Below are 25,372 nucleotides of genomic sequence, written 5' to 3' on the forward strand. Positions count from 1 at the left end.
TAGGGGATAGGGGGGTCTAGGGCAGTCAGTGGAAGTTTTTCTAACAGGCGCTGGCGTCTGTTGCCAGCCCCCTGGCTCTGTCGCCACTCTGCCAGCCCCCGGGGAACGCCCCTCATCGAGGGGCTCAGCGTTGGGTGAAACATTGGGGGCAGAAGCCCCGATCCTGGGTGTAAGGTGCAGCCTTGAAGCACCGCGAGGTGCATTTTTGGAGCTGGGTGACTCTGGCCAGGGGGTGAGGGTTCCCTCCTGTTCCCTCGCTCACACCCCCTCACCTGTCCAGACCCCTCTGCAGCGAGCACACGGCTTCAATTAGAAGCAGTTGCTCTGGGACTATATATAACCCAAATTGCAGCCTGCAGCTCATTAGCTAGCTGTCAGAAATCGCTGTGGTTCTGTCGGGTGAGATCCTGTCGCCGCTGGGAGGATGGGAGGGCAGAGCCGTGTGGCTCTGCTCTCCAGGGGCAGGGGGAGCATCTCCTTGCAGAATAGGTGCCGCTGAACCCTAGGCGGGTCAGTCCGATCGCCAGCGCTGCCCCCATGCCTCCCCCCAGCTGCCCCAAGGCAGAGAGATGTGGATGGAGCAGAGTGCATGTGGCCCTTCCGGGGCAAAGACTCATGTGCTCCTTTTGGGAGCTGGAGGCAGAGCTGTGGGGCCCAGGGTCTGCCTGCCTGTAGCTCCCAGAGCTGCTGCTTTTTCCCTGTAGCCTGTCACTTGGGGTAGCGCTGGGAGAGGAGTGCTGCTGGCCAGAGCAAGGGGAAGCCATAAGGCCCTACAACCAAGGCAGCTGCCTGCTGTGAGCCTGTCCCACCGGACTAGCTCATCAGTCAGAGCTTGGGTATGGAGATGTCCAGGGAACACTGGGAGCTGCTGGAAGTGCTACTGGTAATTCAGTGGAGGCTGTTCTGCCGTCTGTCAGTGCAGGCTCAGTGCAGTCCTATGGCACTAGGGGGCGCTCTTCCTGTGACTCAGCACTGAGCCCAGCGTGACACTAGGGGGTGCTGTGCTGCAGGGAGCAGTGTGGTGATCCTGTAGGGGGCGCTCTCCCTGTGACTCAGCGTTGAGCCCTGTGTGGCACTAGGGGGCGCTGTGCTGCAGGGAGCAGGTTGAGCAGCTCAGTGGGGCACTTTCCCTGAACCCAGTGCCCAGGGTGGTGCTGGGGGTTTCTATTGCTGTTTTGGATGCCAGATAAACCCAAAGCCCTGGCCACTTACACCCTGTAATGATCCCATGACCCTTTTCACATGGGCGGGTGTTAGCCCCGGTGCCCTCGCCGGTTCCAGGTCAGGGGTTTCCCTGATGTTCTAGGGCCTTGAGGGTGAGGGCAACGTCCCTCCATTGCACCACCAGGGAGCTCTAGTGCGGAGGGGCACCCGCTAGTGCAGCAGTGGGGGGCATCCCCCAAAGGGTAGGGTAGGCAAAAGCCCTAGCCTTTATGTACTGTGCGGTGGACTGTCGGGTGTTCCTCTGCCTTTGGGCTCCACCCCGGAGGTGGTGAGTGAGGGGATCCTGTACTTGCCTCCCAGGGATTGTGTCGCTCAGGTGGGTGCTTTGAGTGGGAGCAAGGATGCCCCAGGCCACTAGTATGTACATCTGCCTGGCAGGGTGCCCTCACGCAGACTGGGGGGTCCACTTATCACAGCTCACGGGATGATCTCTTGCCTGGGTATCTGCCAGCGCCGTGAGCCCAGAGCTCAGATGATAGGGACTTTTCCCGCATGAGGCTGCAGGACAAATAACAGTGACTATGGCGCCTGTCCACCCAGCCCTCCCTTCCGAGCCTGCCCTTCTGCTGCCGGCCCCACGGTGGGGGGCTGCTCTGCGCCCATCCTAAATCAGAGAAGGCTTCCTCTCTCCCTTACCAGAGGCTGTGGGAGGGGCCCAGGCCAGTGTCCCTTGCAAACCGTCCTGGGGAAGTGAAGCTGTGGGCTCCTTGTGGGCTCCCCTTGGGCTTGGAAGGGGGAGGCCCGGTCACTAATGACAGGCTTCGCCGGCATGTGACTCTGCGCTCTCTGCTCCTTGGAGCCAGCAGGAATGTGCAGGGCTGTCTGCACCGGCCTTGGCGTTCCGCCGACGGGAGCCGAGACATGGCACATTCTTCAGCGCCTGGCCAGGCTGAGACGGGAGCAAATGAAACTTCCAGGACTTTATTACCAAGGCAGCTAGGCTAGGGCAGGAGGCAGCAAAGTACTCTGTGTGTACGTGCTTACGTATGTGCAAAGGACATATGGCTCCGTGTGTGTTTGTGTACATGCATTCACATGCATGTGAGGCGGCGGGACGGCTGCATGCGTGTACGTGCATATGAGGAATCAGTGTGGCTGGCTGCATGCACATGCATGTGAGGTGACACGGCTGTGTGTGTATGAAGAGACATTGATGCAGGCGTGTGGTAGGACTGCAGTTGAAGGGGTTCATACCCCCTTGTTCTTCAAATGGCTGTTGCTAACCAGGTGCTGTTGGAAGGCTGGCCAGGCTGAGACCCAGGGAGCGTGGGGAGGGAATTTCTGGAGAGTTTAGCTGTTCCCATTTAACCCTTAGGAGTGGCCGGGGCCCTATATGTTTTGGTTTGAGGTTGTGCCCAGGTGAGTTCAGTGCTGTACTCATGGGCAGTCCTTCTCCCAAAGAACTCCCAGTTGACAGTCACAGGGTGTGGAGGGGGCTCTGCGCGCAGGTAATCCTAGTGCTAATCACACGCCCCAGTTCTCCTCCCTGGGAACCATTTAACCCTCACAGCTGATAGTTCCCAGTGTGTCGGACATTTGAAACACTAAAGGTGCACACACGCTGTAGTCAGGCTCTTTATACACATCGCCACGCTCACGTACTGCATATGCACATGGATGGCTGTCCAGTGCGGCCAGTGAGGACGTCACGGCATCATACGTGTTCTCATGCGACTGAGCGAGATTGTGAACAGCTCTCGTGATATGGGCTTGTAGACAGACCAGGCCATCCTGCCGGAACCCCCGGCCAGTGCTGACTGTAATCCAGGTTTGGGTGAACATCGGCCGGGAGTGAAATGAAATCACGTTGCTGTCTAATCAGCTGTTTGCCCTTTGCGCCGGTGACCTGAACGGCTGTGTTAAATCTGATACCAGATGCAGTGGTGCCATTAATATGGGCACAGATCCGCCCACTCCATGGGATGGCAGTATGTAGCTCGAGCTGTCTAGTGGTTAGAGCAGGGGACTGGGAGCCAGGGGCCCATTACTGGGTGGGGAGGGCTATTGGGCTGGGGGGCTTGGGCACTGGCTGGGGGAGTGACAGCAGGTGCCTTAGCCTTCCTGAAACCCAGAGCAATGAAACAACCCCAAACCCCAGCTTCTGCGATTGGTCCCTGGTAGGGCAGCATCCTGCTCCCTGAGCCCCAGGACCTGGCCGTCCCTGCCTATGCGATACCTCCGGAGAGGGACGGGGGGGACAGCAGAATCTGCCTGACCAGCCCTCCCTGCTTTGCCCTCTCCCCCTGGCACCTCCACTGCCCCACCCCAGGGCTAGGCACTTGGATTAGAACCGAAGTAGGAAGCTGCATCTCTCTTATTAAAAGACCCAGCCCACTGAGAGCGCACGCCTGGATGTCAGGGAGGAGGGTGTGTAACCCAAGGCAGTCTGGGGGCAGCTGTGAGATAAGTGCCAGCATATTGTGTGGGATCTTGCAGCAAGCCTAATTACTGAGCTACTGGAGACTGAGTAATCACCGCAGCCGTGCCGTGACACACGGCTCTGGTGTGTACACACAGACGGGCCTGCCCACGCTGTTCAGATACACGCAGGCATGCAGATCCCCGACTCTGTGAGGGCAGTGGCCAGGGACTGACGAGCGAGCGGCACACTGAGTTAACGCCAGCGTTAGAAGGGTGGCGGCTGTGCCATCCCAGGGCTTGGCAGTGAGACAGAGCCACAGCCAAGTGCTTGGCACGTCCCTGGCTGCCGGAGCCGTAGTGCCACCTGTTCCTTGCCAGGCAGGGAACAACGTTGCTTGGTGCCAGGGCCTGTTTGCTCTCTGCGTGGGTCTGATCGGAGCAGCGCCATGTCTCTCGCTGTAGACCTGTGCGCGGAGGCCATGAGCGGGCAGGGCTGGGGCGCCGGGGAGGACTGGAAGGCAGGGATGTGCTGGGAGCAGGCTGTGAAGGGAGGCTTGGGGAGTGGAGGGGCTTGGGCCAGCAGATGAGGAAGGGGGTGTGCATTGGGGGCTGAGGAGGAGAACGGGCTCTGAGGTAGTCTCCCTGGGGGGCTGGGGAGTGGGAGTGAGGTGGGTGGCCTTGGGTCTTTGAGAGAGGTGGGGGAGGATTTGTGCATTGTGAGCTCCTAGGAGGGGATGACTGCACTCCTGCAGGCCGGAGGGGGCGGTGAGGGGCTGGGAGACAGCTGCCATCAGAGGTCCCTGGGGCTCCCGCGGCAGACGCGCTGCAAGATCAGGTCGCGTTGCTGCTGTGGCTTTCCCTGAGTGCGGGGCAGGGGCCTGGGCAGAGCCTGGTGGGCATGTGGCGACTCTCGGCCGGCAGCAGTGATTGCTGTGCAGGAGGCATCTCCCCCCCCTTTGCCCCTTAGCATCTAGGACGCTGCTGCGGGGGGTGAGAGCTCACACGTCAAGGCTCCCTTTGCGGCTGGCCGGCTGGCTCCTGGGGAATGGCACCGAAGGGCCCTGCTGTTGCTCTGATTCCCTGTCTTCCCCAGGAGAGCCAGCAGCTTGCCCTGCCCTGGCGTCTACGGTTCAGGGGCTGAGGCTGTCTGTGGTGCTGGCGGCAGCACCCCGGGGCCAGAACAGTCCCTGGCAGCCCCCATCTCCTGCTTCCCACTCCTGGTGCTGGGCAGCTGGGCCCATGAATGTGATCTCTGGTCCTAGCCCCTGGGCTAGTTGAAACCTGCAGTGGAGTGTCTGCAGTGGAGTGCTGGCTGGGCATGGGGCAACTGCCCCCTGCCAGGGACAGGGCATTTTCTAGGGCAGCTGCAGAGTGGTACAGACCTGCCCAGCTTGCTTGAGCCTCCACACCTGGGGCGTTGCTCTGGGACCTAGCCCAGGGCACAGGTAATCAGCAGAGTCACCCACTGTACGCGGCCATATGCTGCAGCCAGCTGCATGCGGTGTGTCTAGGGGATCTGCCTTGATGACTGGGCGCTGCTTCTCTGGCAGGGCTTCAGCCAGCTTCCTCTTCCCAGCTCATCAAGCCCAGATACATGGCTTGGTGCATCGCACGGGGGAGCCGTCAGCCATTCCCCGGGGATCTTGGCTGATGCATTTGGAAGGCCGGCCCGGGTTTCCCGTTAACCCTGTAGAGCGGCACCTCCTGCCAGGCGACAGGGTGCACAGCGCGCGGGCGTGTCCCCCGCCTCCGAAGGGTTCGTGCGCTCTTCCTCACTGGAGCGTTTCTGGTTTTTAATGGCAGGTTGTGGGAGCTGTAATTACAGGCTCCGGCTTTCTGCAAAGCAAACGCGCCTGAGAAACTTGAAATCTGGCGGTGGGGCATGCGACCCTGGCACGATGAGCTCGCTGCCGAGGAGGCTGCCTCAGCGAGCCTTTCACGAGGGCTGTCAGCATCCCACAAGAACGCTGAGTGCTTCTGGCCCTTCCTATGCAGGGCCCTCAAAGCCCCTCCGCTCCCGCCAGTCACCCTCACTGCAGCCCCCTGGTACAGGATTGCAAACAGTTAACCAGAGAGTGCAGCGCTGCTGCACTGAGCCCTTAGTATTGTCCCAGCTCTATGCCTCAGTTTCCCTTCTGGAAGGTGGGCAAAATCGTGGCTGGGGGTGGGTGGGAGGTGAAAGGCGCGATCCAGGACTGTGTGCAAAGTGCATAGAAATGCTCAGCAGAATGGTGTCCTGACCGGGTGCAGCATCGTTGCTGGTAATGCTGTGTGAGGGAACAGGGACGCTGGAGCCCTTCCATGGGAGCTGAGACCTGGCTGGCACATCTCAGGGCCCACTGGGAATCGAAGCCAAGGAGTCGTGCAGAGCTTGATGTTGATGGGGCTGTCCCTGTCAAACCCGACTGGCTCAAACATTTCCTTTCACTTCCTGTCTCAAATGCTTGCAGAGTGTTGCTGCGCAGCGGAACAGCCGTCGAGCTCTACTCCAGAGGTGGCAGCATTGCAGTGGTGGGTGAGATGATTTCTGAGGATCTTGTGCAGGGGTGGGAGAACCTGGGGCTCTTCTGTCTGCTCCTACAAGAGACCTGGGGTTCACCTGGACCTCATCCAGTGCTCAGTGCCAGACCCTGAGTCCAGGGGGAGATTTATCCCACTGAGGACTGCAGGGCTTGGCCCGTGCTCTGGGATGGAGGCACTAGAACAATGGCTGCTTGAGCTGATACTCTCTGTCAGGGTCTCCTGTGGTGGTGGGGGGAGGAGAGGGGAGGTTCTGGAGTGCAGAGCGGCTGAAAATATCTGGCTTAACAAGTAACTCCAGCACTGCCCCCCACCCCCCAGCTGTAATTGTTGGTGGTAGGACGCGGCAGACGTGAGAAGCCCAGCATGAGCGGGAGGGCTCAGCAGTTTTCCCCAGAAAAGGAGCTGGAGGGAGCCCTTTGCTGCAGCTGTAGACACTACAAATGCCTTTTACTTTTAGTGCAGATTCGCAAGCCTGCTGGGGGGAGCAAATGTCTCAATTACTGCTGAAAGGAAGAGCAAACGCGCCTGGGGATTTTATTCCCCTAGAAAGCCCGCAAAATTTGGGGCAGGACCTTGTTAAAAACCCACCTCGCTCACCAAGCAAGTATCTGGCCGCCAACCCCAACCTCAGGCCACAGCGTTGGGGGCCTTGTTCTGCTGTGGCTGCTTCCAGCTTTTCAGACCCTCCCAGCCCCCCTCCCTTCCTTGTGGGATTCTCTGTGCCTGGAGCACAGGCAGAGCCAGGACTCGCCCTCGGTCAGAGCCAGAAAGGCAGAGCTAGGCCGAGCCACCACAAACAGGTGAAGGTCTGATATTCCCCATGCTGATGTCAAGCCAATGGGCCGTATCACTGGAGAGCCCCAGGAATCCCACCTTGCTGATGGCCTTTGCTCTCAGCCCTGTGCATTTGTTCTCAGCCCTGGCAGGGTGCAAGGTATTTGGATTTCAAAATCCTGTCATTCCGATTACCCTCTTCCTTACTCCAGTCGCTTCTTGGCCTATGAGCTAAGATCAAGCATACCCTCTTCCTTACTCCTCAAAGTGTACTTTCATTTTGACATGCTACTTTGAGAACTGCCAGTGCCGGCCAGGAATAGCTGACCCCACTGGAGCCAGGGAATCCCGGACAAGCCACAGAATGGGCCAATTTCCAGTTCGGGTTGTTCATGAGACCTTGACTGCTAAAGTCTGTGTGACTGGCCCTTGCAAAAGTGCTGAGTTAGCTGAGGAGCAAGGATTTGGGGCAGGATCTCTCACCTTCGCCCGCCATTTGAGAGCTGTTCTTTCCTCACTGGAGATTCCCCTGGACACCTGGGGTGGTGTGGTGTGTGTGTGTGAGAGAGAGAGAGTGTTGTGCTTTTCTGGCCCTGCTAGGAAGGGAGATGCAGCAGGACCCAGAGGGAGTTGATGATGGCTTGCTAAGGATGCTGTCCAGTAGCCAGCCTGCACCCCAGAGTTGGCTCTGAGCCTCTAAAGTGCATATGAAGCGGGCATGGGGAATTCTGGATCTTTGGTTCTGGGGTTTGGTCCACCCCTTTTCTCTTGGTGATATGGTGCTCTTGGACTAGGGCTGTGTTTCTAGTAGTTGGCAGGGGGTTACTGGCCAGGTCTGTGAATGTGAGCGAGAGGCAGAGTGGCTTAGGTGGACTGAGCACAGGGCCGAGAGCCAGGAAGTCCAGACCCCCAGTCCCAGCTCTTCCTTTAGCGTGGCATGTGGCCTTGCACAAGTCACTTAACCTGTGTGCAGGTTTCTCTCACCGTTGTGTAAATCGGAGAGGATAATTCCGGCAGCTTCTCACGGGGGTTGCGAGGGTTAACGAGCCGATAGCCACAAAGTGCTGGAAGAGCGTTAAGTGCCAAGTCCTGTTATTAAAGGGCACAGAATGGCAGGAGGTCAGCAGTGCTGGGAGAAGGGCAGAGTCCCTTCGGCAGGTGCTGAATCTCTCTGCGTTCCAGGTTAGAGGTGGTACGACTCCTCTGGGTCAGTGGTTCATGGAAAATGTCCCAGTGCATGATGGGGGAGATGGTGAGCCGAGACCTTGCATGGAGCTAGCTTCCCTAGGGAGATGGAGAATATAGTCTGTATCAGCCCGTTGCAATGCTGCATTTGGGGCACACAGGTGACTGCCCCGCGCCTGGAAATTAGGGAATGAATGTAAGAATTCATTTTACCTGCAGTAAGCCCAAGGCTATCTAGGCACTTGTCAGTATGCTGCACGCCAGCTGGAGCACAGCTCTGGCAGCTCCCAAAGTCACAGCCCTTTGAGATCACTTGAGCTAAAGGAGACTCTCCATCAGCTGCTTGCCATATAGGGTGCATGACACACCATTAAGTGGTTTTGATTCCATCCACTAGAGGGCAGTGGTGCACATACATGCTTCCCAGCTTATTACATGCACCTTCCCCCTGACTCTGTGCAGCAGGTACAGTACAGCTCTTCATTTAAAGGTGAAGTTGTAGAGCAAATATGTGTGTAATAAATAGAGTTGAGCCTGAGGTTTTCCAAACACCCCTGCTGACAGGGCCTGTAGGGCGTTTGGTGCCGAAATGCACAGGCTGAATAGTGGGCACATTTGGCACCAGTCCTTGGGCTTCACTCTGCTTCCCACGCCACGTCCCCGTGCCCCTAAGCCAGCAGCGCGTCCTTCTCTCCGATGTTAGCGCTGTGGCCGGGCGGCTGCTAACACACGTGCCTCTAAAGGCCTCCAAGGCTGCAGCAGTTTCTGGATGGCAGGGAGTGCACCTGCACTGCAGTGATGCGCCCAGGCCTGTTGTCGCAGCACAGGACTAAAGGGCTTTTCAATGTGCCCTTAATTAACGAGTGCATCTGCAGCTCCCAGAGCCGCTCCAGCAGGTTACCCTGCCCCTCCTAGACCTGGGGCTGAGAACTGCCACTGGGCTAGGCCGTGCTTGGGAAAGATCTGCCAGGAAGAGCCCCCACCTAGCCCCTGCCCACATGCTTGTCTGAGCCAATCAGGGGGTCTTTCTTCCCCAGGCATTTTTGCTGTTTCCTGACCGTGAACTTCCCGCGCGCTTGTGTCTCATTTACGGGGGGGTGGGCGGGGCTCTTGCCAGACAAGCTGAGCTGAACGCTGGCACCCTTCCCCTTCCCTGCTAGCGAATCCAGGCACACGCCCCACAGGCGCAGGGGAACTCGTTCTTGGAAGCAGTTGGCAGGCAGTGCCAATTTGCAGCTGGCTGATTTAGGTCACCGTGCAGCGTGGAATGGCCTGCAGTCAGTACAGTGGAGTGGCATTTGATTGGATTTTAAAAGGCAGAGGGTGGACGGCGAGGAGGGGGAAGAAGGTGGGAGGCAAACTGTGGTGCAAGGGATGAACTTTTGGAATCAGAAAGCAGTGCAAGGCCCAGTGTTTCAGAGCTGAGCACACAGAATGCACTCGTGTGATTTGCTCATGCCGTGCAATCCCAGTCCCACCCATACTGGCCAGTTAAATGTCTAAGTTAGCCAACAGGATGGCTTGCATGCAAATGCGATGTGAGTGCAATGCTAAAGATCACCCCTGAAATGACCAGGTTTTTCTCGCTTTTGAGCATTTCATGGGTAAAGCAAATGAAGAGGGACGTGGGAAGCTGCCTATGTGGCATTCGGATGGCATCGCTGACAGGAAAAACCCCTTAGCGTAGTAGGAAGATGCTTTCACAGCTGTTGTAAGGTAAATCTAATGTAGAGAACATTGAAACACAATTCTGCTGAGCTGTAAGCTCAGCTCCTGTTGAATTCAGAGGAGACCCTGCATGTGTGTCCGATGGCACGGCCCCCAGAGTAGATCTGGGGCTGATCAAAAGCCCATTGGAGTCATTGGGATCAGGTCGGGGAAGCACTGAAATTGACTGCAAAGATCAGAACTTTCCTTGCAACAGCTTTGGAAGAGGTCTCCAGCTTCTGGAGACCTGCCTTCCTGTGCTGAGCTGTGCTTCCTGGGTCTTGGATCGCATCACGGGATCGCACTGCCTATGTGCGGGGAGGGGGGTCAGTAAAATGAAAACTTTCGCTGAGACAGAAACCAGTGCCACTCCCAACCACGAAGCTATGGCCGCAGCCAGGGCATGGAGGGCAGGAATGCATCTGACGCCAGACCTGGATCACAGTCAGACCTGCAGCTGTAGGGACAGTTTGGATTTGCATTTTGAACCCCTAAGTTTGGGAGTTTCTGGATCCAGGGTTTTGGTTCTACCGCAGATACACGATTTGGCTCGGAATGTGGGCATGGGGGTTTGCGTCTGGCCTGTTTCTAATGTAGGTTGTACGCTGCGCGTGTATGTCGGTATATGCATGTGCATGGATCAGGGGGCCTCTCCCAGTCAGACACATGCCCAGCCCTCTCGGTTGGTGTCTCTCCCCTGCTGGCCTGCAGCTCTGCTCTCCAGCCTTTCCCTGCAGCGCGACTGGGACTGTCTGGCCTGAGAACAACATTGTGGGCAAGGGGGAGCTGGCTGCTGGGAGCTGCAGAGGCTGCAAGGTCGAGCCCCTTTTGCATATCAATGGGTAGCTCTTTCCAAGGCAGCCCGGTTTAGCCCATCTCCCCTGGGGCAGGGAGTTATTCAAAAGCCGATTACCTCATTGCTCCCCCTGCTTCATTGGCGCTCTGGAAGGAGAGGGCCTAAGCTGATGAGGAGCAGCATACGGTCCCTTACTGGCCCATTGGAAGGTAACATCCGATAACTGTTGGGGCTGGGAGGCGGGGGACGAGGGGTGAAGGTACCAAACAAACAACTTTGTAGGCAGCAAAACACGCAGCCTAATGAAGAGCTTGGACAGCTGGTGGGAAAGGCCCCAGTGTTCGGCTAATGCCACGGAGGGTACGTCTGCCCTGCCCTGGTCGACACGCTCTGGCTTGCAGGACTCGTGCCAGGGCTCTGAGCTAGCTGTGTAGGCAGCGTGTTGAATTACGGCTCAGGCCCCGAAGCCCGTCCCCTCCCTAGCTTCTGAGCCTGAGCTCTGGTGAGCTCCACAGCTATTTAGCGTGAGCCCATCGACACGGGCTGTGTAGACGCGCCCTGAGAGAGCCGGGTGGCCTCCTTCTGCTCCTTGGTCAATTGGCTCAGCTAAGCTGCGGATGCCAGGCTTGGGGCTAAACTCACTCAGGATAAAGTTGCTTTCCCCAGGGGCTCGCACCTCGGCACCAGGCTGGGGTCTGCAAAGATCAGCTCTGGAGTCTGTCTCTCCACCTCCGCCTGTTGAATCCCTGAGGCTCCTGCTAGAAAGAGATCAGGGCCTGAGAGGTGGCACACCCCTCAGTGTGGAGGGGTGGGGTTGGCTGTGTAGGGGGGTTGGGCCGGGAGTTTCTCTCATACACTCCCACAGGGATCCAGGATTCCTAGTTTTCCAGGGCTCATCTCTGTTGTTGGTCTAAGCTTAACCCATCCTCCAGCCTTGTAGGAGGCCTGGGGTCGAGCTCTTGGTGGCTTTAATCTCCTTTGTGCTGGGCAGGTGTTTGTCTCCCGGCCCATAGCCACAGAAGGCGTTTGCCCCTGCGGGCCGGCTGCATGGGAGGTGCCCAGGGCGGAGAAGGCAGGGCACAGTGCAGGTTGGGAAGAAAGTGCGCTGTGTGCATAGCCATGAAGCAGTCTGACTCCAGGGGCCGAGCAGCTGCATTAGGCTCGCTGATGCATAGCTGCTCGGCTGCCCAGCACTAGAGTCACCCTGAGGGAAATGCTGAGGGAAGTGTGGAGCGTGGGGGGGGCACTGTCCCTGCACCCCCAGCTAGGATGGCACTGCCCTGGTGCCTCTCCCTCCCCCTGCCATCTGTGTGCAAATCAGGCACTTGCACAGATAAGTACCAGAGTAAATGGGTCCAGCTCTTCTGGGCAGAGAGCTGTCACGCCAGGGCAGAGGAGGAGGAAGCCGGCTGTAGGAGGAGAATCAGGCATCCTGGTGACATCTCTGGCACTTCCTCTCTCAGATTACAGCGAGTCTTTGGCTCCTGGTGAAGCCAGGAAAAGCCTAGGCCCGTTAGGAGAGTGAGGAGGGCTAACTCTCTCGTATTGTACCTGTGTCAGCCTCCCCTTGCTATCAGTCTGATCCCTAGAGAGACCTGTGTAACCGTCGATAGAATCCTTGGTGCTGAGGTGGCCAAAGAGCTCAACATGCTTTACAAAGACAGGGGAGCATGATTAGCCCCATTCCACAGGTGGGGAGACTGAGGCCCACTGAACTTGCCCAAAGTGCAAGTGGAACTCAGTACCCTGCTCAAACCACTGGGCCCTACCGCCTCTAAATAGTCAAACTGTGGCTAATACCAGCTGCTCTGCCTAGAAAGGACTTCTCAAAATACCTCACTATGCTGTGGCACAGCTGAGTCCACTGAATTGGACAGTACAGTAAGTTTGATTGGTGCTATCCTTATGTTTCTGTTATTATCTGATGGAAATCAGCCCCCAAAGTAACTTACATGTATGCAGTGTCTCTTCCGCTTTCTGTAAGTTTAAGGTATAATTGACATCGGTTCCAATTAGAGCCTTTTTCCCCCAAAAAATTTCTGTCACCTTGAAGAATTTCCCTGGAATTGAGCTGACGTTTTTCACTGTAATACCCCAGGTAGGGACTGGAAAATACAAGTAGACCAGTGATCGCTCCTCTAATGCGCTGTCAGGATGTGATAAACTGAGCCAGCTGGCTGACAGCACAGTTCTGTCCACGTTAATAATAACAACGTCCCAGTCGCCTGCACCCGCCCAGTGCACAGGACAAGGGCGCGGGGCAAAGGCCAGGTGGAGCCGATGTGTGCTCTGCTGCCCCCTGGGGGCTCTCAAAGGAAGTGATAAATCACTAGCCAATCAACACTGAGGATTGCCCAACATTGTCATGGCTCCTGAAATGCTAAGAAGTCTGATTGGCTGTTGAGAGGGGTGAACGTTATTCTGATTGGCTGCTGAGCAGGGACCTCTCTCGTAGGAACAGCCCATTGTGTCAGTTTCCCCGCCGTGTCCTGTATTTTAATAACACGTGACTTTAACATTCCCCTTCTGGCAATATATAGCCCATGTTACCAGGCAGCCAGGCCCTCTGCTGGGAGTGGAAGGGGTCCCAGCATCCTAACCCTCTGCCTAACCATCCTAACCGCAATGCTTCAGCTGCAGACGTGGCCCTATGTGATAAGGTTGCAGGGAAGTGGGTGAGTGGGGCAGGGGTAGTTGCAATGAATCCTGAGAAAGAAGAATTCTTATCTCCATTTTGCTTGTGGGGAAACTGAGGCACAGAGCGGCGAAGTGTTCTGCTCGAGGCTATACAGTGATAGCGAGCCACGGAAGCCAGCTCCCACGACTCCTGCTGCTGCTCTGTGTTAGCCACTGGACCATCCTTCCTTTTCAGAGGTCAAACTCGACCCTGATGTGATTCCAGCAAAGTCAGGGGAACTGCAGCCAGGGATGGGTTGGGTTTGCTGTAGCCAGGCAACAGCTCCGGGACGATGCACTTTTGGGTCCAGTAAGTGGTGCAAGCTAGAGATGCAGCTGGCAAAGCAGAAACACAGCAAACTGAACGCCATCCTGCAGAGAAGACAGGCTCCCGTCCGGGGGGCTCGCTTCTTGTTTCTGATCAGCACCTGTTGTGCATGATGCATCAGCTAGGCAGAGACGCTTGGTCCCTGTGTGTTGCTGTCTAGAGAGACCTGTCCCTGGAATGAGCCTGCCAGTTCTCATTTCATGGGGCCCTGGCACTACACTGCTGGAAGTGCCATCTTCCCTGCAGGGAGTTCTGCCCCCTTGTGTTCCTCTCACCCCAGCAGCAGGCTTGGAAGTAGCTGGTCAGGCTCAGCGTCTGGTCAGGGCTTGTTTGCTGTGAGCCCTTCGAGGCCGGCCTCCCTGACAAACTCCTGCAACATCTGTTGAGCTTTAGAGCTTTCTTGTACATCAGCAGAAAAGGTGGCATGTCTGAGGCCCCTGCACTCCCGGCGGCTTCCCCTGCACCCCGCTCTGCCCGCGGAAGAGCCTTGGGGTGCTAGTTAACAAGTTAGTGCCCAAATCACGCTGTTTGCTACTAATTGGTTGTGAGTCTTTGAGGACATGGTCAGGGTGCAAAGCCCTCCCTGTGAGTAGGGATGGAGAGATGGTTTATCTGGCTGGACAGATTCCTCCTAATTGAGCAGATACTCCATGTTCACAAACAGATGGCTTCTTTGCATCAATTATTTCTTATCTGTGTAACCGGGAATGATTTTCTGACAGATAGCACGGGGGAGGCCCAGACACCCACACTCGCTGCCACAGTCTGGCACTGCTCTGCACTTTCCTAATACACAATGGCCCGGCCGATGCATTGGGGAGGGGGAGAGCTGTTGGACTGTGCGCCAGGGATAGGGTGTCTCTCGAGAGGTTCCTCGCTGGTTAGCACCTGTCCCTGGTTGTTTTGTGGCTCAGGATTCCAATTACATTGAAGCCTTGTCCCTGCTGCATATACACCAGTCTGGCTCTGCTCTGGTCCTGACAGGAAGCCTAACAGCTCCTCTCCTTGGAGTGTCAGCAGGGATCGGTGTGTCTGCTTTCTGTGTGTGCTGCACCAACAGCCAGGCAAATCCCAAGACACCCTGTGGTACAAAGAGATAGTTTGCCTGCTGAGGATCCAAGGAGGCTGAGCTAGCCGGGGAATGAACAACACATCCCTCCAGCCCTCTGAGGGGGCTGCATAAGAGACCAGCTGGCATGTGGACCTCTTCGTGTCAGATCTGTAAATGCAGACGGGAAGAGCTTTGTGCCCATCAGGGCGAGATTGTCCTCTCCAATGGTAGGCCCAGTTCAGCAAGGGGTAGCATCACTTGCCTTGGAAGAGGCAGAATTCTGCGGCCATTGCCATGTGTCAGGGGCTAGCAAGGCAAGGTTCCCTGTGTCTGGCAGGTCAGGTACTGCTGGCTGTGAGCAATCATGTCACCGAAAGGTGGTGGGATGCCCTTTTGAGTGGGAGGGAGAGAGAAAGTGGGGGAAGGAGGAAGCAGGATGGCTGCTGGGGTAGAGAGGAAGCACTGACGTGTTTTCCCTGGGACCAGAGGGGGCTCGATCCTGTATTTCAGTCTCTGTTGTTTTTTGGCACTTCCCAGCCCCTGTCAGCCTGTCTGTCCATGGTCTGTGGCTCCCACCTGGAGCTTTCCCAGAGCCAACATCAGCATCTTCCTTCCTAGGTCCATTCCAGAAACCTCCTGCCTTGAGACTTTGATGCCTCATACCTGCAGAGCGAGGCCCCGCTCCCCCCTCCAGAGAGCTCTGTTAGCTCCAGTCTAACGACATCATGGAAGGGTGCTCAGCACAGACTTGCCCCCAGGTTAGGGAAGTGCACATTGGTGCCAGACTCTGGCAGCAAGAGTGGGTGTCATGGGCCAAGAGGCTGCCCTGAAGAGCCAAGCTGGAGCCTCGAGGTGTCAGAGATGGAAATATCTCGTATATCCAGGGCTGCCTTGGAGAGTTTCCTGTCTGCCCCTTGTGGGGACTTTCTGAGTGGTCCCCCTCCTTCCTCTGAAGCATCTGGCTGGAACTGGGGCACTGGGCAGGGTGGGCCAGGGCTCTGGGTGGCTGAGAATTCGCTCCCAGGTGCTTGGCTGGGTCTTGCTCACATGCTCAGGGTCTAACTGATCACCCTGTGTGGTGGTGGGTTCTTGGGAGGTTTTCATCTTCCTCCACAGCGTGTGGTATGGGTTGCTTGCCAGGATCATCTGGGTGTATCTCAATCAGTTCCCTGCCAATTCAGGGGCTGCTGGTCCCCCCTTTTCTCACACAGTGGTTGAGTCTCCTGATGGGCTATAATACTTTGGCTCGGTTCTGGTTGTTAGTTTGGTGTGGAGATGGCCGCGTGCTGTTGGTGGTTGTACGAGAGAGCAGACTAGGTGATCTGGGGGGTCCCTTCTGGCCTTATAGTGTATGCCACTGTGTGAACATTCACCTCCATTTCTGGGCCCCTTCCTGTTTTTCAGGGCACCCTCTCCAGCTGGAGAATAGAGCGGCCCCAGCTCCTCCCCCGAGGCATCTGCTGCACTGAGACCACACAAGGCTGTGCTTTGGCCTCCTCGCTTTGAGCTCAGGTCGCCTGCCACGGGGCTACAGCGCTAACTGTTGGGGGGAAACAGAGCAGGGAGCCTTGCTGTGGTTTGTTTGTTTGCTTGGCAGCACAGCCCGCTCTGGCACTTCCATCAAGATAATCACCGTGTCTAGGGGGAGCTGGGCAGCTCCTGCAGAACATTACACGCCAGATAAGCAAAAGGCTCTCGCCTCTCCCAGGAATTGCAGGCCAACTCCCTAGCTTGTATGGTAATTGGAAGGAATCTAATCAAAGGGCAGTGCTGCTTCCCTTGCAGGAGAATGTGCTGAAACGCCAGCAGGGCTGCTAGGGCCAGGCTCAGAAATCCATCCCGCTTTCCCCATGGTGCCAGCACAAGCCCCTAGCCTTATAGTTGTCCCCGACTTTGGAGAGTGCTTAGTAAATTGGTTGGCAGCCTTCCCAGTGGAAGGTAGATGGTAAAACCTGGACTGGGTTCTTACACTGGAACCTTGAGAAGGGATCTGGATGTCTAGTTCCTCACTGGCTTCTCACCATTAGGGATCTAGATTTAACTCCTGCCTTAGGTTGCAAGGGAAGATGGAGTCAGATGGTGTCTCGGTTGGTCCCTATTACACAGTTTGGCCCAGTAGGAACAGTATCTGCTTGAGAGAGAACTAGGACTGGGATTGCAAGGGCTGCCGCAAGTCAGTGCCTCCGTAAACCAGGCTGCTTCTCGTCAGGAGCCTGTTCTTTTTCACAAGAGGCAGCACTGGCCTGGCATGCCAATAATCTGCCAATGGATAATTATCGAAGGACACCTTCATCTGCTAGGACTGGAGGAGCTGTTGCCAATCATGTCAAGCATCACATTTAATTAACACTTGATCTGGTATCTAATATACCTTGAATTACTCCTAATTGCCTATTGCTGCACATATTACCTAGCCAGTAATAATAATAATTAGTAATTATTTGCACTACTCTTTAACACTTATTCATTTGAGGATCTCAAAGCAATTCCCAAACTCTAAGTAATTATGCTTCCCAACAGGTAGGTAATCATTTGCCTGGCAGCAATGTGCAGCCACCTCTGGGGTGGAATGTGGCAGCTGATTAACAGCACACATTAACTTTGCCTAGCAGTTTTAGGACAAAAAGTGATGTCGAGCCCTGTAACTAGTTGCAGCTGGTGGTGAGGGGTGGATTTAGGGAGGCAGAATGTGACAACCTGAGTTGGAATTTGGCCAGGATGCCAGGCATAACACCTTTACTCTAAGGGGGGATGTGCCATGGGAACATTAGAGCCCAATCCTGCCCCTTCCCCCAATGTCAATGGTAAAACGTCCACTGAATTCAGTGGGAGCAGGATCAGACTCCTGACGATTACAGGTGGTTTCACATCTCCAGGAGAGGGCGCCGGTGGCAGCACAGCACCCTGAGCAGTATTGACTCAGTATTGATTTGCTAGTTAACTACCCTGGTAACTGATTGCCTAACAACCCCCTGCTCCATGCATGTGACACGCCCAGTAATGGTAGGGTGACCAGATGTCCCATTTTTAAAGGGACAGTCAGGTTTTTTGGGACTTTTTCTTATATAGACGTCTATTACCCTCCACCCACTGTCTTGTTTTTTCACAGTTGCTATCTGGTAACCCTAAGTAACAGTCTCCTGGCACTGGTGCAGTATGGCCTGTGGAATAACGCCCTGGTTACCAGTGTTCCAGACCCTCTGTATCTTACTCTCCCATGTATTACAGCAAATCAATATTCAGGTAGGGCCTGACTGTGCCATTCACAGCCCTCTTGCCCCTGCAGGATCTCAGGGTAGGGCTGTACCTCAGGGATTCAGTCTCCCCTTGAAACCCGCCAGCACACCCGGGGAACACACAGCTCCCCTCTCAGCAGCCAGCCAGCTCCATGGTGGCACCCCAGGGGCCGCTCAGCTAAAAGCCGGAGTGGTGGCTGGGCCGTGCCGAAGCTTCCTACTCTGGCCGTGCTGCGGCGGGGCCCCTCTCCCCACGACCAGCGCAGGAAGGGAAGAAGATGGGAGAGTCTCAGCATACTTATCCCTGCCCCCTCAGGGGGCCCGGCCTGAGGAAAAGCCTCTGCCATCTCCAGGGAGACCCTGAACAGAGGAACAAGCCCTCGGCAACCAGCCATTCAGCAGGCCGAGGAAGGGAGTTTGGAACACAAAGAGTTTGGCTGAAACCCGGCGAGGCTGCCGCTCGCTCTGTCCTGGCCTCACCTCGCGGGACCTTGTTTCCCGTCTGTTTCGGCGTCGGGGTGAGGCGAGGACGGCGTGTCAGTGGGGGCTGCTGGCCAGGACACAACATTTCCTGCTGGTGGCGTAAACTGAGCTGAAAACGCTGGGTGGGTGCCTCCTCTCCAGAAAACACCCGCATCTCCTATGCATGCCCAGCTTTGTGCGGGAGATGGGACGGCAGCAGTCTCCTGTCCGGCTGGCCATCCGTCCTCCCTGTCTCTCAACCTCTTCCCTGCCTCAGTGCCCAGCCCCTGGTTAGGGAGCCATAGGGAGCTGTTCACAGCGTCTCTCTTTTGCTGGCAGTCTCTGTGGGGCTTGGATGGTTGGATTGGCTGAATCCAAGTGCTTGTTGGGCTGGTGCTGGGCCCTTTCCCCTGAGGGAAGTGGAGAGGTTTGGGGAGGCAGCGGAAGGAATCAGCATTGATGTGTGACCTTAGAAATCTCCCTGTTCAGGGAGCTGCTCATGGGCCCTAAAACCCTTTTGCTCACGGTCTGCATTTCAGGCATGCCTGCAGTGATGGGCAGGCCCAGTCGTCCGACCTGTGTTCAGAGGCCTCCTGCCCCTCATACAAAATGAGTTTGATGGTTCTCAGCCCAGTTCCTAATGGACAGGTGTTCCTGTTGCCAACCCTAATGGGCCCCTTCATTGACAGGATTGAGTGGGGCATGGAGACTGGTCTCCCTTCTCACCCCAGAGGTGGTGTCTCCCTTGGCAGTCTTGGAGAAGCACTGGCAGGGGAATCACATGGGCTGTTCTTTCTAGAAAGACAGGATTTCAGCCTCCAGGTCTGTCCCCTGGCACATTGCCCCAGCTGTGAATTCCCTTGGTGTGAAAGGAGGGCACTCAGCACAAGCCAGGAAGGGATCCCAGTTACATCTGTGCCTGCTGGCCATATTCTAACGGCTTGTCTGCAGTGCGGATTTGCCCTAATTCCAGCCATCAGTGGCCTGTCACCAGGTTAGCTTTGCTGGTGCAACCCCCTAGTGCATAATCATTGTTTGCATTGGTGCCATCTGTCCTGACTTTGTGCAGGGCTAACATGAACCGGTGCAAACCGTGGTTTTGCCTGGCTACACCACGGGGTTGCACAAGTGCAGCTACCCTGTTGGCTGGGATCCCCAATGCAGGTGAAGACCCTGACCCATAGGGATGGAGGGAGATTCTACTTAGAGGAGAGGGGCCCTGTTACCGTCTGCATCAAGTAGTTCCAAGACTCCCTTTGTAGGGGACAGGTCCTGACACACCCTTTCTCCTGCGCGTGCCCACAGCCTTCCCATAAGGCTCTGCAGGCTAATGCTGCGCTTGGTGCCCAATTAAAGCAGAGGCCGTGCAGTAGAAAACCTGACACAGCAATCAGCCCCGCCATGCGGAAAGAGTCACTTTCTATTAATAATTGCAAGAGAAAAAGCAGCACAAAGTTACACCCATGTTTCCCTCAACAAGCCCTGGAGAACCGGGGACCGCTCTGGCAGAGATTAGGCAGGACATGGCCGCTTGGCTGCCTAACAGATCTTGTGCGGTGGCAAAGCTGCCAGCCTCTCCCATCCCTGGCCTCTCTCAGAGCGACCGGGCAATTTGGTGGAAAGCTGCCAGTTGGAGTCAGTAAGTGTTGCCACTTGAGGGCTTGTGGGATTTGTCAAGCGCTCGCGGTTGTGCAGCGTTACCATATGGATTCCATAAATTAAACCTTTCCAGGAAACGAATGGTAAATTTATACGTCTGCTCACATGTGTGGCTCATTGATTCTAAGAGCTTCCCAGCAAAATTCATGTACCATTCATCTTACTTAGACTCTCCCAGTTTTATAGGACTAAGCCGTCAAAAAATTGGATCAACATAAAATCCTTTCTGCACAGCAGCCCTGGCCTTAGTGTTTGTAACTTGGAGTGGGGAGCCCCTGCACCCATCCCACCGGTCCCTACTGCAGGCCTCTCTGGCTCCATCAAAAGGCTCCTTCCCTGACCTAAAGCCTCCTGCTTTGACTACCTCTCCAATCTGTCTGGTCACAGCCCCTTTCTCCTCTTTCCAAGTCCTGGAGCATACAGAGCCCAGTTGCATCCTCTCTGGAATCCCAGGGCAGGAAGGGGCTGGTAACAATCAGGGCAGGGTGGGGCTTGATTAGCTGCACGTGTCGGGAAGATCTGGGTTCAAGTCTCACGCAGGGATTTACTGTTTTGCTGGGGGGTCTGCTGGGAGAGGCTTAGTTCTCGCTCAGTACAGCAGGTCCCCATGCCTGGGTGAGTGTTAGACTGTGCTGCCGTGTTTTGCCTGGCATGGCAGCTGCATGTGCTTGCGACTGTGTTGCCAGCTCCAGAGTACTGGTCGTGCACTTGCTGAGCATTACAGAGAACATTACATCTGTTCTCTGCAGACCCGAGCACAACCTGAAGTGCTCTCTGATGGGTACGTCTACACGGCAGGGCTTCCTCTCCTGCTTAGGCAGACGCTAGTGGGGCTTGTGCTAGCGTGTTAAAAATAGCAGCGTGGACGTTGTGGCATCAGTGGAGGCTCTGGCTAGCTCCGAGCTTCGAGCCAGCCAAGCAGTACCGGCGCTAGGGTTTTGAGCGCCCTAGGCGGATGGCAATTTCGCCGCCCCGCGTGCTGGTCCCGCGGCTCCGGTGGAGCTGCCGCAGTGGTGCCTGAGGAGGGTCCAGTGCTCCGTGGCTACGGTGGAGCTGCCGCAGTGGTGTCTGTGGGAGGTCTATTGGAGCTGCGCGAGCAGCCGACCGTCCGTGGGCACCACTGCGGCAGCTCCACCCGAGCCGCGGACCACCAGACCGCCCGCAGGCACCACTGCGGCAGCTCCACGGGAGCTGCCTGCCGCCCCCTCCGGTGGCGCCCTGACCCAGGGGACACCCTGGGCTGCTGGCGGTGCCCTGACCCAGGGGACCCCCTGGGCTGCCGGCTGCCGTGGCGGCGCCCTGACCCAGGGGACCCCCTGGGGTGCCGGCTGCTGCTGGCAGCTCAGACTCCCTCTCTGTCCCAGCAGCAGCGGCTGCTCAACCATTTTAAAAAAATTGGGGGCGCTTTTTGGCGCCCCCAAATCTCGGCACCCTAGGCAACCGCCTAGTCCGCCTAAATGGTTGCACCAGCCCTGCAGCCAAGGGATAGGATGGGCCTGAGCTCAGGTGGCTAACCCACCCTGCAACGGCCACACAGCTCTATTCAGCAAGCTAGTGAGCCCCGCTACCACAAGTCTGTCTGTATTAGCTGGGAGGCTCGCTGCCTGTGGTGTGTATGACTTGGGTCTCTTGCTCTGCACACGACCTCTCCTACTGGTTAAGATCAACTGAGGGAGATCTGGTAGCCTGGAGCAAGAAGGATACTCGTACTAAGGTGTGGGGGAGCAACCCTTCAGCTGGGGAATTTCCCTGTGGCTGGTCTGGCAGGGCCCGAGTTTGCTGGTCCAATAGCCCATGGTGCAAGGCTGTCCTCTTTCTTCTGGCTTTAGTGGAATGGCTGAGTTCTGTGAGTGACTGGTGCAGTTGGCTGAGTTTCGTTGGACCGCATTTGTCAATATGTCACACCCTTCTCCATGAATCACACCTACACAGTGGGTTCTGGGCCACGTTCACCAACTTCCTAGGGTGACACAGGCAAGGCTGAGTTTATAAACTTAAACCATTGTCTGGTTGATCATGGGATTCTTCTTTCAGCTGGTCTCTTCTGCCTTCCTCTAGCTCTCTTTTTAATATGCCCAAGTCAAAGCTAATGAGACAGGCCTGGTCTGTCTGCCAGGGAGAGTCTGTAGAATAGCTCTGTGCAGCTCCATAAAGCCTGTCACTTTGGAAAGTGCTGGGTTTGGTATATAGGTTTCATGTATCCAGACATTTAGCAATGGGGGCCGTTATGTTAAGTAAAATTAAAGTACTATTTTATTGCATTTCTGTCTCAAAGATGAAAAAATCCATTCCAGCACAAGTTTCTGAAGTTCTGGAGCTAGAATATGGATTGCTTTAGTTACTGCCACTTATTAAAGATACAAAGAACTGAGGACAGTACAACTATTTTCTCAGATGCGCATTAAACAAGAGGATGACAGATGCAGAAAATAAGGGCACACAACAGAGCTGAGACAGTAGAGATTATGAGTTACAGTAGGCATGACCAACATGGTAGGTGTTAGAGGAGGGGAAGTGGTTCTGCACAATGGAGCACAAACAAATGTTTTCACTCAAATACCAACATAAAGAAGCAGTGGATAGATTTGTAAGGCTGTTGATACCTTCCTGGCAGCTCTGGGACCTGACAGACTACTGTGTGGAGCTGGTGCATGAGAAGAGAAAGTTGCAAAGGTCTAGAAACAGGGCTGGATCCTCAGCTGAAGGAGGGCCCTTGTGTTCTGTGCTGCTTCACCCCAGCCATGGATCTGTCTCAGAAAATGAAACGGAAAATGGAATAAGTTATGACCAGACAGTGAAGGTGACTAGGAGCAGACTAATGTCGTTTCCTTCTTCATGCCTTCTGAAGTGCAAAATGTAAACCAGCAGCAGCAGCTGTGTAAAAGAAATCAGAGTTTTGAAGGCTATTCAGTCTCAGTAATCAGATTCAGAGGCGACATGATCACAGTCTAGAGGCACCTATGCAGGGAGAAGTTGTTTGGTACTAGAGGGCTCTTTAACTTGGCAGACTAAGGTATAACACGATCCAGTGGCTGGAAGATGAAGCTAGCCAAGTTCAAGCTGGAAATAAGACCTACATTTTTAAGGGAATGGATAATTGACCATTGAATCAGATTGCCAAGAGGTGGGATGGTGTCTGCATCACCTGGAGTCTTTAAATTGAGATTGGGGGCCTGCTGCTTCACTGGTGTAGAAGGGAAGAGACCCAGATAGGTCTATTAGGCTACACTGATTACACCAGCTGAGGATCTGGCCCTGGACATCTTTCTGAAAAAGATGCTCTAGGCTCTAGGATACTGGGCCTGATGCAGGAATCGCTGGGTGAGAATCTCTGGCCTAGGTGGTCAGACTAGATAATCGTAACAATCCCTTCTAGCCTCAAAATCCTCTTTGGATCTAGGACGCTTACCCTCCCTGTGTCCCTTTAGCAAGATTCTCATGTACTGTGACCGCACTGTCTTAGCGGAGGGGAGGGAAGTTGTATACCGGCCCATTGAGTAATCAGCAGCAGAATAATCAGGCGGCAGCCACTGGCAGGGAGAGGGATGTTGCTTTGATTCCTGCCCTCCCTCCCCCACCTCCCCAAAGCCTTTCTTGTCTGGTCTTGACTGGAAGCGCTTGGACTGCTCACTCAGATCCAGCCGTAGCCCCCATGAGACATGGAGCTGGCTGGCTGGTGAGCAGCAGACAGCTCCCCTACCCAGCCACGTGCAATCTGCCTGAAAGAAAACAAAAGCATCTTGTGTCTCTCCATCCCGAGGCCCCCCAGCACTAGCGGGACACATTCTGGCAGGAGGACCCTGCTTTCTCCAGGCTGGTAGCAAGCACCAGGGCTTGGGTGGGGGAGCCGGGAGGTCTGCTGCCTAGTGCTGAAGCTGATGCTGGCTGTCAGCTATTGAATATCCATGCAGGGAAAGGTTCTGAGCCCCTGTTCCTCTGCTTTTGTTCCAGGCGTTGTCCTTTTCTCTGGAGACACCTGCTGTGAAGCCTTCCGCCAGCGAGCCCAGACAGCGACTGGCAGGCGCTGGGGAGAGCCCAGGTGCAAGGAACGGAGCTGCCCAGGAGATTGGCTCTGACCGTGGCCAGCAGAGCGTGGATGTGGAAGGCGCAGACCTGGGAGCTACAAGTAGGTGCTAGATTTGCTGTCTGGGCATAGGGGAAGCCTGCAGTAGCCGAGGTTGGAGCTCGGGGGCATGACCCCAGGGACCCACTGTCTCCGCGTTGTTCTGACTGTGTGTTGCAGTGTCGCTTGCAAGACTTCAGCCGGCCAATCCCGTGGTGTGCCGCGGTGTGTGCGCTTGGCACAGCTGGGCCCTGCTGCTTTACTCAGAGAAGGGGATACCTGGGGCGTCCCAGGAAGTGACAGCAGCGCGTTGGACCAAACCAAGGCAGCTTGGGACCAGCCTTTTCACTCTGGCTCGGCTCCTCTCGTGAAGGAGGCAGCTTTTGCCCAAGACCTTGGGACCCAATCCTGTTGTTCTTGCACAGGCAGAACTCCCATCGACTCTACTGGAAACTTTGCCTTTGCAAGGACTGTGGGACTGTGCCCTCACGGTTTGTGTGCTGGGTGGCAATCTATGCCCTTGGCAAGCGGGATTCCCCCCTTGCTCCCAGTGCAGGTGCTTGGTGGGCAGTGTGCTCCAGTGTGGTGCCTTGGCCTCCACCTTCCCTGGGCGAGCCCCAGGCAGCTGCAGTCTGAAAGCCGGGATGCAGGGAGGAGTGTGTGCGGGGCAGGGGGCGGTTGGGAATGTGGATGTCCTGTCATTAGCCAGCAGAGCTTTGTCTGGCCAAAGGGGCAGCTGTGGGTACGCGTTGTAGCTTGCTGGTTCCTCTGGGCCGAACGCCTGCTGATCAGATTTCCCGTTGGCCTTTTTGTGTCTATGGACTGGGTCTGAGGGCCGAGGGAGAGGACAGAGTGTAAGTGAAACTCATTGCTATGTAGTGCCCAGCAAATGGGAGGTAGTGCCCAGGGTCTGGTGCCAGGGTGAGGGGCAGGAGTGAGCTGATGGCAGAGGACTCTCTACCAAGCCCTCACTCTCCCAGTCCTGTGCATCCGCTGGCCTGCGTGGATGTGCTGTCTCCTTGGCCCATTTAATCCGTGGCCCCTCTGCCAAAACGGCCAACTAGGGCTGGGGAAGGGGGCACAAGCCTGCTGGGAGTCAGAGTGAAATCCACCAACTCCCTGTGTGTCAGCCACCCGGCGGCTGTGCCCAGGAATGAAGTGACCGGATCCCCAGGGTGACCTGGACGTGAAAGGCTCTTTCTCCTGTGGCCAGTCCCCTGAGGCCAGGCCCTGCCGCCCCAGTGGTACACCGGTGCCTCACTCGGCTGGGCACCCAGGATAGCTGCGGGGCAATGCCAGCTGTGCCTGCGATCCAGGATGCCATGGA

General features: G+C 56.0%; 1 protein-coding gene across 4 annotated transcripts in view; it reads left to right on the top strand.

The window, feature by feature from the left end:
- Positions 1-25,372, top strand: part of GSE1 (Gse1 coiled-coil protein) — a 349,718-nt gene that overhangs the window by 98,340 nt on the left and 226,006 nt on the right. For all 4 annotated transcript variants that reach the window (XM_050923207.1, XM_050923205.1, XM_050923206.1 and 1 more), the window contains exon 2: positions 23,934-24,108. In XM_050923207.1, coding sequence (XP_050779164.1) covers positions 23,934-24,108 — 175 coding nt within the window. The remainder of the gene's footprint in view (positions 1-23,933; positions 24,109-25,372) is intronic.

Source organism: Gopherus flavomarginatus, chromosome 14, assembly GCF_025201925.1.
Source record: "Gopherus flavomarginatus isolate rGopFla2 chromosome 14, rGopFla2.mat.asm, whole genome shotgun sequence".
NCBI lineage: Eukaryota > Metazoa > Chordata > Testudines > Testudinidae > Gopherus > Gopherus flavomarginatus.